General features: G+C 43.1%; 1 protein-coding gene across 2 annotated transcripts in view; it reads right to left on the bottom strand.

Annotated features, from left to right (window-relative positions):
- pggt1b (protein geranylgeranyltransferase type I, beta subunit) overlaps positions 1-14,506 on the bottom strand; it is a 108,615-nt gene that overhangs the window by 29,124 nt on the left and 64,985 nt on the right. For both annotated transcript variants that reach the window (XM_038805067.1, XM_038805068.1), the window contains one exon: positions 10,941-11,073. In XM_038805067.1, the coding sequence (XP_038660995.1) occupies positions 10,941-11,073 (133 nt within the window). The remainder of the gene's footprint in view (positions 1-10,940; positions 11,074-14,506) is intronic.

Here is a 14,506-nt window from a genome sequence, read left to right as displayed (position 1 = left end):
TCTAGGGTAAAAAAGATAACATGTAGCTCTAGCACCACAGCCACAGACATGTTTAGAAAGACTGATAATGTGGCCTGCAGTAAATCCCAATATTTTATTACTACACTTGCTGCAAATTCAAATGGCTGGCCATTCTGCAGTGTGAGGAGCATTCTGAGAATGCAGGTAAATCTAAATATTTCTCCCTGACTGCTGCTCAACGCTGTAGAGGTGGGTGTATTCTAGGCCTACTGCATTTTAAGCTTGCTATGCCATCGACTCTTTAAAATATGAAATATCTGCACTTTAACAAATAGGTATATTTTAATCTTTCACTTCACAAGTTATTTTCTGAAGATACTCTGAAACGTCCACTGGAGGGTCAGGGCAGTTTTACCAGGCATATACTAGATTTACTATGGTTCCCAGTCATCTGTTGAAGCAAATCCAGCCATGTTATTTGAGTGGCTGTTGGCTGCATTGGACTGATGCTTCAGGGTCAGTGGTGTCAACATAGATCGCATGCAACCTAAGTTGCTAAAAGGATTGAATTGTATTCAAGGTAGCATGCCCGACAATGGGAAAACGTTAATACAATGGCACACTTATTAATCTTAAACTTGTGGCATGGGGGTTTGTAATACTGGAGAGCACTGTTCACGATTGACTCATTAATGGAATAAAGTGAAGCAGGCATGTCTTTGGGACTGGATTTGGTTATATTTGACTCCAAAAAATCAATTTAGACAAGCAGTTGGCAAGCCTATCAATCATAGACACAACGGCACGGAGACAGGCCCTTTGGCCCAAACTGGTCCAAGCCAACCAAAAGGCCCATATAAGCTAACCCCATGTGCCTGCATTTGGCCCATATCCTCTAAACCTTTCCTGTCCATGTATCTGTCCAAATGTCTCTGCCTCAACTACTTCCTCCGGCAGCTCATTTCACATACCTACCACCCTGTGTATAAAAATGCTGTGCCTCAAGTTCCCATTAATTCACTCTATTCATGCCTCTCATGATCTTATGCATCTCTATAAGACCACCTCTCAGTCTCCTACGATCCAAAGAAAAAAGTCCAAGCCAGTCCAATCTCTCCCTATAACTCAGTCCCACGAGTCCTGGCAACATCCTTGAAAATCTCTTCTGCACTCTTTCCTTTCGCAAGGCAACCAAAACTGAACACAATACACCAGGTACGACCTCACCAATGTCCTGTACAACTGCAACACAACTTCCCAACTTCTATACTCAATGTCCTGACTGATGAAGGCCAGAATGCCAAATGCATTCTTCACTGCCTATCTACATGTGATTCCACCTTTAGAGAACCACACACCTGAACTCCAAGGTCCCTCTGTTCCACAATACTCCCCAAGGCCCTACCATTCACGTGAAAGTCCTACTTGATTTGACTTTCCAAAATGCAACACCTCTCACTTATCTGTATTGAAATCCATTTGCCATTTCTCGGCCCACTTTCCCAGCTGATCAAAATCCTGCTGAAATTTTGATAATCATCCTCACTGTTTACAATACGACCTATTTTAGTGTCACCTGCGAATTTACTGATCATGCCTTGTACATTCTCATCCAAATCGTTGATATAGATAACAAACAACAATGGGCCCAGCACTGACCCGAGGCACACTCCTAGTCACAGGTCTCCAGTCAGGCAAGCATCCTTCCACCATTACCCTCTGCTTTCGACCATCAAGCCAATTGTATATCCAATTTGCCAGCTCTCCCTGGATTGCATGTGATCTAAACTTCCAGAGCAACCTATATTGTGGAACTTTCTCAAAGGCTTACTGAAGTCCAAATAGACTACGGATACAACCCTGCCCTCGTCAACCTTCCTGTTCACTTTATCAAAGAACTCGAACAAATTTGTAAGTCATGATATTCCATGCACAAAGCTGTGGTGACTACTCCTAACGAAACCCAGTCTTTCCAAATGTCTGTATATCTTATCCCTCAGAATCCTCTCTAGTAACTTACCCACCACAGATGTTAGGCTTATCAGTCGATAATTCCCAGATTTTTCTTTGCAGCCCTTCTTAAATAAGGGCACATTTTCTACCCTCCGGTCTTCTGGTACCTCATCCGTGGCTAACGATGATGCAAATATTTCAGCCACGGCTCCCACAATTTCTTCTCTAGCCGCGCGCAGTGTTCTTGGATATACCTGGTCAGGACCAGGAGATTTATCCACCTTGATACATTTTAATATGTTCATCATCTTCTCTACTGTAATGTGAACTGGGCCCACTATATCACCGCTACCGTTCCCAGGTTCCCAAGCCTTTCTCCACAGAGGAGAAATATTCATTGAGAACCTGCTCATCCCCTGCAGTTCTACGCATATGTCCACCTTGGTCCTTGAGGGATCCCATTTTCTCTCAAGATATTCTTTTTCCTTAAACATACTTATTGAATCCCTCTGGATTCACCTTAATCTTCTTGGCCAAAGCTAACTCATGTCCCCTTTTTGCCCTCCTAATTTCCTTCTTGACTATACTCCTGCATCCACTGTACACCTTGATTGAATCGGCTGCTTGTACCTGGGCCATGCTTCCTTTTCCCTGGCCTAAACCTCAATATGTTTTATCATCCAAGATTCCATACTCCTGCCAGCCTTGCTCTTCACCCTAACAAGAACATATAGACCTCTAGCTATTTCACTTTTAAAGGTCCCCCTCTTGCCTGAGGCCCCTTTGCCCTCAAACAAGCTACTCCTGTCTACTTCCATCAAAATTCACCTTGCCCCAATTCCGAACTTGCACCTATAGACCAGTTTTGTCTGTTTCCAGTGTAGCCACCTGGGGTGGCCACGTCCCGATTCCAAAATGGACACTCGCAAGGAGTGCAGGGCAAAACGGACAACACTAGAGAAAACAAGCAGGTGCAAGGTTTCCTGTGTATTAAGATTTGCAGAACCCAGACAGAACTGAAACCAATAGCCATTAACATATTAATGAGCTATCTCCAGGGACAAAAAGAAACATTGGAACAATCGAGACCAGGACAGACTCCCCGGCGCCAGTGGGAGCTAAAACAAAGGCAGGCCAACGGTCACATAGGGCCTGCCCAACGATCAGGGAACACCTCCGGTATTGTAGAAAATCAATACGAACGATTGGGACATGGTCCAATTAATTGGGACCAAGTCCGGGGGCCGCCCAGAAGGGCGCGATACCCCTTGGGGTATAAAGCAGAGTCCCGAAGGTCAGTTCGCTCTCTTACTGCTCTCCATCTTCAACTTGGCATTTGGCTCTCAGCGACAAGAGGCCGCCAAGCACCAACCAAGTAAGTCTAAGGTCAACGCACACTACGAGATAGACGCTCCTAGCTACTATTCCGTACCAGTTCGAAGCCAATAGTATCAGAACCGGACAACGGCCATTGTTCCTCTGACTGGGTGGGCCATTCGAAGCTAAGTATAGGTTTTTAGTAGTAGTTGTAGTTTAGCGAGTAAAGTTTATGCATGAGTAATTATTGACTGTGTGTGTAAATAAATGTGCACTGATTTCAAACTTACTAACTGGTGTATCGCGTTATTGACCAGTACTTGGCTTTGAACCCTGTGGTGGTATCAGAAAGATACCTGGCGACTCTTGAGCAAAGGTAATTAAAACAGAGCAAATTAAGGGAAAGCATAACGAGCAACATTAAAGCTATTTAAAAATTAATAGAACTCTGGTCACTGATCCCAAAGTGGTCCCCCACCGTCACGTCAGTCACTTGCCCTGCCCTATTTCCTAAGAGTAGGTCATGTTTTGCCCTTTCCCGAGTAGGACCCTCCACACACTGCCCGAGGAAACTTTCCTGAACACACTTAACAAATTCCACCCCATCTAAGCCCTTAACACTGTGCCAGTCCCTGTCTATGCCAGAAAAATTAAAACCCAGTCTCCCCAATCTCCCTGCATATTTGTTCCTCTAATTCCCGTTGACTATTTGGGGGCCTACAGTACAACCCCAATAAGGTCACCATTCAACAGCTCCTCCAGAAACCACTTTCTGGAAGCACTGATCGCCCAATGCAAATCTTCCCCGCTACAGCCAATCAGCGTCGCTGCTCTGCTGGACTCTTGCCTTCACTCGAACACAAGGGTGGCTTGCTGAGGTCGCCTTTCTGGAAGCACTGACCGCTCAATGCAAATCTTCCCTGCTACAGCCAATCAGTGCAGCCGCTCTGCTAGACTAGTCTGTGCCAGTGCGCCATGCAGCTTTTGTTGGTTAAAGATCAGTAGCACATACATACAAAACAAGAGGGGAGGCAGTGCTATAGTGGTATTGTAACTGGTGACTCAGGGTAATACTCTGGGGACCCGGGCTCCATCCTGCCACGCAGGTGATAGAAATTGAATCCAATCAATATCTGGAAATAAAAGTCTAATGATAATCATAAAACCATTGTTGACTGATGTAAAAAACCCACCTGGTTCACTAATACACTTTCGGGATAGAAATCTGTGTTCCTTACCTTACCTAAGAATGGCGATAGTGGCGTTTGGGACGTTAGGGGCTGGTTTAGCACAGGACTAAATTGCTGGCTTGGAAAGCAGACCAAGGCAGGCCAGCAGCATGGTTCAATTCCCGTACCAGCCTCCCCGAACAGCAATGTGGCAACTAGGGACTTTTCACTGTAACTTCATTTGAAGCCTACTCGTGGCAGTAAGCGATTTTCATTTCATCAGTATGATTCCGTGAGCATGACAATATTAGGCTGTCGCTTGACTAGTCTGTGAGTCAGCTCTCTCAATTTTGGCACAGGGTGTTAGTAAATGAGGACGTTGCAGGGTTTGGCAGAATTTGCAGTTATTATTTCCCATGCCTAAGTCAATGCCGAGTGGTTAATCCAGTTTATTTCCAATTTATTGACTTTTAGTGGCTTGCCATTTCAACGGGCACATCTGTGCAAAAGACAAGGCTGAAGCATTCGTAATAATCTTCAGCCAGAAGTGCAGAGTGGATGATCCATCTTGGTCTCTTTCAGAGGTCCCTAGAATCTCAGTCAAAGGGTGATTATTAGATTCTTTAGGAGATTCCCTTTCAGCCAATTCAATTCACTCCATGTGATATCAAGAAATGGCTGAAGGTACAGGATACTGCAAAGGCTAGGGGCCCTGGCAATAGTATTGACGACTTATGCTCCATAACTTGCCACACCCCTAGCCAAGCTGTACCACTACAGCTACAGCACTGGTATCTATCCAGCAATATGGAAAATTGCACAGGTATGTTCTGTACACAAAAAGCAGAATAAATATAATCTGGCCAATTACCACCCTATCAGTCTACTCTTCATCATCATAAAGTGATGATAAAGTGAAAGGGTCATCACAGTGCTATCAAGTGGCACTTAGCAATAACCTGCTCACTGATGCTCAGTTTTGGGTTTCGTCAAGGTCATTCAACTCGTGACCTCATTACAGCCTTGGTTCAAACATGAACAAAAGAGTTGAACTGCAGAGGTGAGGTGAGAGTGACTGCCCTTGACATCAATGCAAATTTTGACTGAGTATGGCATCAATGGGCCCTAGCAAAACTGGAGTCAATAGGAATCAAGGGGAAAACTCTTCACTGGTTGGAGTCATATCTAGCACTCAGGAAGATGGTTGTGGTTTTTGGAGGTCAATCATCTCAGTCACGGGACATCACTGCAGGAGATCCACAGGGCAATGTCCTGGGCCCAATCATTTTCAGCTGCTTTGTTAATTACCTCCTTTTCATCATAAGGTCAGATGTGGGGATATTCACTGACGGTTGCACAATGTTCAGCACCATTCGTGAATCCTCAGACACTGAAGTAATCTACGTGAAAATGCAATAAGACCTGGATAATATCCAGACTTGGGTTGACAAGTAACATGCGCACCGCACAGGTACCAGGCAATGACCATCTCTAATAAGAGACAATCTAACCATCATCCCTTAACATTCAATGGCATTACCATCACTGAATACCCCACTCTCAACATCCTGGGGGTTACCATTGACCAGAAATTGAACTGGACTAGCTATATTAATACTGTGGCTACAAGAGCTGGTCAGAGGCTAGGGATCCTGCAGCAAGTGGCTCCCAAAGCCTATCCACCACCTACAAGGCATAAGTCAGGGGTGTGATGGAATACTCTGCTTGCTTGGATGAGTGCAGCTCCTACAACACTCAAGAAGCTCAACACCATCCAGGACAAAAGCAATCCACTTGATTGGCACCTCTTCCACAAACATTCATTCCCTCCACCACCGATGCACGGTAGCAGCTGTGTACACTATTTACAAGATGCACTGTGGGAACTCACCAAGGAGCCTTAGACAGCACCTTCCAAACCCACGACCACCACCATCGAGAAGAACAAAGGCAGCAGATACATGGGAACACCACCAATTGGACGTTCTCACCGTGATTTGGAATATATCACCGTTCATTCAGTCGCTGGAACAAAATCATGGAACACCCTGCCTAACAGCACAGTGGGTGTACCTACACCACTTGGGCTGCAGCGTTCAAGAAGGCAGTTCACCTCCACTTTCTCAAGGGCAAATAGGGATGGGCAACAAATGCTGGCCTAGCCAATGGAGCCCACATCCCGTAAAAATGCATTTTTAAAAATAGGTAGAGAAAGGTCAACTTGTTAATTAAGTCTGTCCCACATTGATGCCTGGAGCATTCTCAGTCCAGGCACAAACTAGCCCCAACAGCCCCGTAATCTCCTGGAAGAGGGGAAAAAGGGAGAAAAACAAAATCCGAAGAATTCCACTGACCCTATCAGGTGATGAAAATGAATCTCTAAGACGACATCGAATAAGCATATTAACTGTTTATTTCTCAACTTTTAGAAGGTGTGACCACTACTTCAGATAAGGCCCAGTTCAGCTCTATTTTGAAGGGCGAGTTAACATGGCACACAACCCAACAACTATTCCAGTAGTCTCTAGTTAAAAAAAAACACTTAAAATTGAGCCTACTCCTATTTGAGTAGTTTAAAGGCATGGTCCCATATCCTCCCAAATACATCAAACTGAAATAATTACAACGGGTAATAATAACCTTTTGCTGTTTTATATATCTCCTTCAGATCCAATCTAAGTCGATGCTGCCCTGAAGTAAATGTATCCAGCTACCTTCCTATCAACACCTGTGGGAGTTTCTTCACCACAGACAGTTGCATGGCAAGGCGGCTATCGCCACCACCTTCTCAAGGGCAATTAGGGATGGGGTAATGCATTTTGGCCTTCCCAGTGACACCCACATCCCTTAAGCGAATGAAAGAACCTATCTGTGCAACTACAGAAGAAGTATCAGCAAACACAAGAGGCTAATTAAGAACAATGATTAGCCATTACTTAACTGAATGGCAGGACATGTTCAAGGATTGAATGGTTTACTCCTGTTCTTATATTCCTCAACCACTTGCATTTAAGTAGCATTTTAATGCCGCAAAATGTGCTGTGCTTCGCAGTGTGCTAACAAAATTTGATATTGAGCCACTTAAGGAGATATTAAGAAAAATAACCTTCGGCTAGGTTTGAAGCGCCTTAAAGGAGGTAGGAAAGTAAAATGGTTTAAGAAGGGGATTCTAGAACTTAGGGGCAAGGCAGCTGAAATGGAAAATTAGAAGGAAAAATATGGGAGTGCTGTCCTGCCAACAATATGCATGAAGGGAGAATTTGTATATTTAAGCAAACAAAGCAGCAGTGAAATAAGTCATTGGATGTTCTATGCTGATCGCCTGATATTGGGGGTTAGCCTACTGGAACAAAATTAGATGGCAGCTATGGCGAAGTACTGACACAAAAATTATTATTCCCATGAAGTACTCAGCTATTTATATAAACAAAAAAGATAAATGCTTTTTGCTAAAAAATCATTTCGAACTTAATCAAAGTTTGTCCAGAAGCTTTATGCAAATACGGTAACCAAAAACAGAAAAGCAATCTGTTATTTATGAAACAGAAATCACAGAAAGCCTGTTTTGTGTAATCAATAAGTGTTAAGATGATTACTGGCAACAAATCACTGAAGCTACTAGATTTAAGGCCAGAATGAAAAATAAAATTATAATCTTATTCTCCGGAAATGTTCTGTAAGTGGCCCTTAACTAGAGAGTCAGACTTCAATCTCAATATCTGTACCTTTTACTTCTCAAAACAATGCCATACAAGCTGCCAAAAATGTTAAACTTGAAAAATGAAATGAAAATGAAAATTGCTTATTGTCACAAGTAGGCTTCAAATGAAGTTACTGTGAAAACCCCTAGTCGCCACATTCCGGCGGCTGTTCGGGGAGGCTGTTACGGGAATTGAACCGTGCTGCTGGCTTGCCTCGGTCTGCTTTCAAAGCCAGCAAATTAGCCCTGTGCTAATCAGCCCCTAAACTTACTTTAAATTGATGAAATTCTGCATGAAGGGAAGAGAAAAAGTCTATCAGAAAGCCAGTATCTAACAGCGATTAACATAGCACGGTGTTCTAAAACTCAGATTCTATTTGGTACTGTAAAACAACAAGTTCAGTCCCTTTTATTCAGTGCCTGAGCCAATAAGTTACTCAGTCTCCTCTCACCCTTATCTAATTCAGACATGCAAAAAGATCATTGTGCAATGATGAGCAGGTTTTCATTTATTCATCCCCCTTCCCAGTTTTTTTCTTACTTGTTGCCACTTGATTTTATTTAAGAATAAAAGTCAAAAATACGTTCAAAGTCAATGCTTGTAGAAGTGAATAGTGAAACAAACAAAATTATTTTTTAGCCATAATTACTGACACCGGAGAGGGAACAAATACCATACCAAAGGGCAGTCAAGCAACCAATGAAATGTAAGCAAACAGATCTTTTGGTCAACTCTGGGTTCAGTGGAGTTACACTGCAATAAATTACAACAATTCCACAGATGCAAATGGCACCAACGTCAAATGAGGGGACTTTTTCTGGAGGCAGAACTCGGCATAAATATGACTTGCTTCCAAAATATAATAGGGATTATTGCTGTGGAAGCACCACAAAGCCACAGAAAAAATACAACCCAAAAGATATTTGGGTATTAACAATGCTGTGATATTTGCAATAACCTTTTCTGGCTTGATAACTAGGAGTTTAGCATTCGTTTGAGTTCCAAGGGGATGCTATATCCCCAGTTACCAGATCTACATAAAGCACAATATGCAATGGAAATGTAGCAAGTAATTGCAGTGTTACATCCACAAAGTGTCTTATGCCTATGCAGATGTTGATGAAAGGTTACCGGGGTAGGTAGACTTGACTTTTACTGAGCATGCCAGTCACCCATCAAGTACCCATGTTATGACAGATATGTTGCTATATCGTAAAACAGAAAGCAAATCAACAAGCTGTAATATAACCTGCATTGATATAGAACAGTTTTCCAATGCTTAATCCCTAATATTCATTTCTACTATGTTACTTAACTGGTGAACACAAAATATTAAAAATACATGAAACTTTGAGGAATCAACCAGAGTTCCAGAATTAAAAATTCTTTGGCATACATTTAATGACAAAGATGATGTTCAAAACATATTTTGACTGTTTAAACTTCTTGCTGTGCATTTTTGTACAGGTGGGTAGCTCAGTGGCAAATGTGACCATTGGTCACAAGTAGATACAGGATAGTGGAAGCATTAATAAATCACTTTATGTTTACTTCTGTAACTAATTCTTCAATAGACAGCTGGTAAGCTCAACAAAGAAAAAAGGCAAAAAAACACTCGTTATTTCCGACCCTTGAAAAATGTGCTTTCAAAATGCACTCAAGTGCATTTTTAAAAAACATGGTTTTGTCAGGACCGAATGCTGCATCTTTCCTGAACCACCCCTCCAATGAACAACTAAACGAGAATGTTCACCCATGTCACTTCATCATAGAACCCTCAGCATCACCCATAAGACTAAAGCAGCATATTACTAGTGTGCTATGTGCGCGAGCATGTGGATGAATAGCTATGGCTCTACATTGGCAACATTTGTTGTATTTTGGCCACTGCCTTGCTGCTCTGCATCTTTTAAACCATTGAAAAAATGTCAGTTCAGGATACAAAATCAACTCCATTAAAACAAAGTAGTGTCCATACAGAAGGTTCTGGAACAAATGCATAATCTAAAATCCATACATGCCATGTTACTGCAAAATTACAAAATCGAGTTGAGGTTTCCTAAGTATTATAGTCTATTACTGTTAGACTAATTTTATTAAAAAATGTTTGTGCAGTATTCATATTCAAGCATTTAATTAATCCATAGAGTATTTAAGATATTACTATACTAAAGGAATTTATTCCAATTTTCACAGATTAAGAGTGTCATGTGAGAGTGCCTTTAAGAATTGGATGTTTAAGAAATGTACCTTTAAGAAATGAAGCTGATCATATTGCTAAAGTGATGTCACGGGGGGGGAGCTGAGCTCACTTCTGCTTTTTGGGAGTTTTAGTTTCAATTTGAAGAAAGCTTGGGTGTGGCAGTGAGCTGCATTGCTGGTGATCTCTGCCATGAAGGACTATCTCTTAATTCTTTGGTGAAATCGGAATTGTAAAAAGGCCTCAGTATTGAATATAAATCTAACGTGCTTCTGTTTGAAGGATGTGTTAAGTCTTTTGGATGTGTAAAGGAACAGTTTGCAGGATTGGGTAGTGTTGTATTATTTTCGGGGTTATCTTTAAAGTAAGGAGTGTTAAGAGATCTAATGTTTATTTAAAAGGTTAATTCGAGTTCATCGAATAAACATTGTTTTGTTTTAAAAACCACGTGTCCATAATTGCAATACTACACCTGGGGAACAAGCCGTGTGCTTCAAAAGCAACAATCCATTAAAGGTGGGGTTGGTTGAACTCCATGACAACTTTGAGAACCATTGAATAGAACAAAGTCTTAAAATTCAACAACTCGAAAGATTTATTCAAGTTGCAGATCATATTTTCTTCTCTTTTCTCACTTACCATGCTTTTCCTGATATATTCTATGGCCTTCTTCATGTTCATTCCTGACCAGTCATTAAGCATGTAGCAGATACAAGTGGCACAGTACACAAACCTCATGTCATTTTCACTTCCTTCTGGCACTGCATAGAAACTGCAAACAAAGAGAAAAGCAAGGAGGAAATACTGCTGCAACTAACAAACTTGGTTATTCAAGCATGTTTCATTCTTCGCATGGAATTTCATTTACAGATATTGAAAATAAGAGGTCAGATTGTCAACGCAGGGTCAGGAATTAGACACACATGAATTCTTGGATGAAATGTTGTGTCACACTCACGTGATCTTCAAATGTAAATGGTCTTAAGTGGCTACACGCAAGCCTGATGCTCAATTAAAGGTGTTAAAAACCTTCACGATACAAGAGCTGCCTGTCTAGTGACAGGGCAATGGAATATGACATCCATGTTGGGGGCTGTAGCTGCCACTGCCTTGCCAAATAGAGCAGACAGTTCCTCAAGTAGGAACAAAGTTGCAAGTGGCCATGGTCGAGACAAGTTAAGAGCAATGCGAGGCAGACCCAATGATTTAAAAGGTTGCACAAGGCAGGTTATCCCAGCTGCGCAATATACCCGCCATCTGTGCATTAACATGCACAAAACTGTTTGGGGTCACCAGGTAAAATTTTCAATACCCCGTTTAATTTTACACAGGCCCCTTAACAAGCTCCTTAAGGAGTTAGGTTGCCATTAATTGGAGGCAGACACCTTGCCTGCTTCCTCTACCCAACTAACAATTGAAAATTTGAGACCTAGAGGAACTGGGAATCTAATGTCACCTCCAAGGCGTTGACTGTCATAGGCTGCCTGCAAGGGGCTCCAGGCCTGTACCATTTGAAAATCCTGGATAAGGTTTCTGTACTTTTCATTTTACAAAGATATCTGCTCTAGAATTTGAAGTTTATTTTGATCAGGATACTTTCAACTTCACTTCATTTTGTTTTAAAATGTTTTACTAAATAGCAAAATATATTTATTTTGCAAGAAGCAAAACTCAACCATTTTTTATAAATGTATGATGAGGTGCAATGTGGTCAACAATTTCAACCTTCAAGTGGTACTGGGACTTCCTGATGTTTCAGTGGTAAGTTGACCGCTTGGTGTGACATAGAATCTTGGAAATTACAGTGCAGAAGGAGGCCATCCTGCCTATCGAGTCTGCACAGGCCCTTGGAAAGAGCACCCTACTCAATCCCACACCTCCACCCTATCCCCGTAACCCCACTTAACCATTTTGGACACTAAGGCCAATTTAGCATAGCCAACCACCTAACCCGCATATCTTTGGACTGGGAGGAAACCGGAGCACCTGGAGGAAACCCATGCAGACACGGGGAGAATGTGCAGACTCCACACATACAGTGACCATTAGGGAATTGAACCAGAGTCCCTGATGTTGTGAAGCAACAGTGCTGACCACTTGTAACATTCAGCTCCTGACCTCAACCCTCAGAAGGCGACGGGTCCAGACGGGATCCCTGACTGTGCACTCGGAATCTATGCGGACCAGATGACAGATGTGTTCGCGGACATCTTTAACCTGTCCCTACTCCGCTCTGAGGTTCCCACCTGCTTCAAGAAGACCACCAATATACCAGTGCCAAAGAAGAACCAGGCAACGTGCCTCAATGACAACTGTCCGGTGGCCCTGACTTCAGTTGTAATGAGAGGTTGGTCATGAAGCGCATTACCTCCATACTCCCAGAATGCCTTGATCCACTGCAATTCGCATATCGCCACAACCAGTCCATAGCAGGTGCCATCTCCCTGGCCCAATACTCATTCCGAGAGCATCTCAACAACAAGGGCAGCACGGTAGCATTGTGGATAGCACAATCGCTTCACAGCTCCAGGGTCCCAGGCTCGATTCCGGCTTGGGTCACTGTCTGTGCGGAGTCTGCACATCCTTCCCGTGTGTGCATGGGTTTCCTCCGGGTGCTCCGGTTTCCTCCCACAGTCCAAAGATGTGCGGGTTAGGTGGATTGGCCATGATAAATTGCCCTTAGTGTTGGGTGGGGTTACTGAGTTATGGGGATAGGGTGGAGGTGTTGACCTTGGGTAGGGGGCTCTTTCCAAGAGCCGGTGCAGACTCGATGGGCCGAATGGCCTCCTTCTGCACTGTAAATTCTATGTAATCTATGTAAGGACTCCTCCATCAGACTCCTATTTATTGATTACAGCTCCGTCTTCAACATCATAATCCCAGCCAAGCTCATATCAAAGCTCCAAAACCTAGGACTTGGCTCCTCACTCTGCAACTGGATCCTCGACTTTCTGACCCACAGACCACTATCAGTAAGAGTAAACAACACCACCTCCTCCACAATAGTGCTCAATACCGGGGCCCCGCTAGGCTGCGTACTTAGCCCTCTACTATACTCCCTGTACACACACAACTGCATGGCAAAATTTGGTTCTAACTCCATCTACAAATATGCTGACGATACAACCATAGTGGGCCGGATCTGGAATAACGTCGAGTCAGAATACAGGAGGGAGATTGAGAACCTAGTGGAGTGGTGCAGTGACAACAATCTATCTCTCAATGCCAGCAAAACTAAAGAGCTGGTCATTGACTTCAGGAAGCAAAGTACTATACACACCCCTGTCAACATCAATGGGGCCGAGGTGGAGATGGTTAGCAGCTTCAAATTCCTAGGAGTACACATCTCCAAAAATCTGTCCTGGTCCACCCACGTCGACGCTACCACCAAGAAAGCACAACAGTGTCTATACTTCCTCAGGGAACTAAGGAAATACGGCATGTCCACATTAACTCTTCCCAACTTTTACAGCTGCACCATAGAAAGCATCCTATCCGGCTGCATCACAGCCTGGTATGGCAACTGCTCGGCCCAAGACCGCAAAAAATTCCAGAGAGTCGTGAATACAGCCCAGTCCATCACATGAACCTGCTTTCTATCCATTGACTCCATTTACACCTCCCGCTGCCTGGGGAAAGCGGGCAGCATAGTCAAAGACCCCTCCCACCCGGCTTACTCACTCTTCCAACTTCTTCCATCAGGCAGGAGATACAAAAGTCTGAGAACACACACGAACAGACTAAAAAACAGTTCCTTCCCCACTGTTACCAGACTCCTAAATTACCCTCTTATTGACTGACCTCATTAACACTACACCTCTGTATGCTTCACCCGATGCTGGTGTTTATCTAGTTACATTGTGTACCTTGTGTTGCCCTGTTATGCATTTTCTTTTATTTCCTTTTCTTTTCATGTACTTAATGATCTGTTGAGATGCTCGCAGAAAAATACTTTTCACTGTACCTTGGTACACGTCACGATAAACAAAATCCAATCCAATTAGAGCCCTGGTCCAAACATGAACAAGAGAGTTGAGCTCCAGAGGTGAGAAGTGAGTGACTGCCTTTGACATCAAGGTCACCTTTGACCAAGTGTGGCATCAAGGAGCCCTAGCAAAACAGGAATCAGGGGAAATCTCTCTTCTGGTCAGAGTCATACTTAACACAAAGCAAGATGGCTGTGGTTGTTGGAGGGCGATTATCTC

This window comes from Scyliorhinus canicula, chromosome 8 (genome assembly GCF_902713615.1).
Source record: "Scyliorhinus canicula chromosome 8, sScyCan1.1, whole genome shotgun sequence".
NCBI lineage: Eukaryota > Metazoa > Chordata > Chondrichthyes > Carcharhiniformes > Scyliorhinidae > Scyliorhinus > Scyliorhinus canicula.
This window is presented reverse-complemented; position numbering and strand designations above follow the sequence as displayed.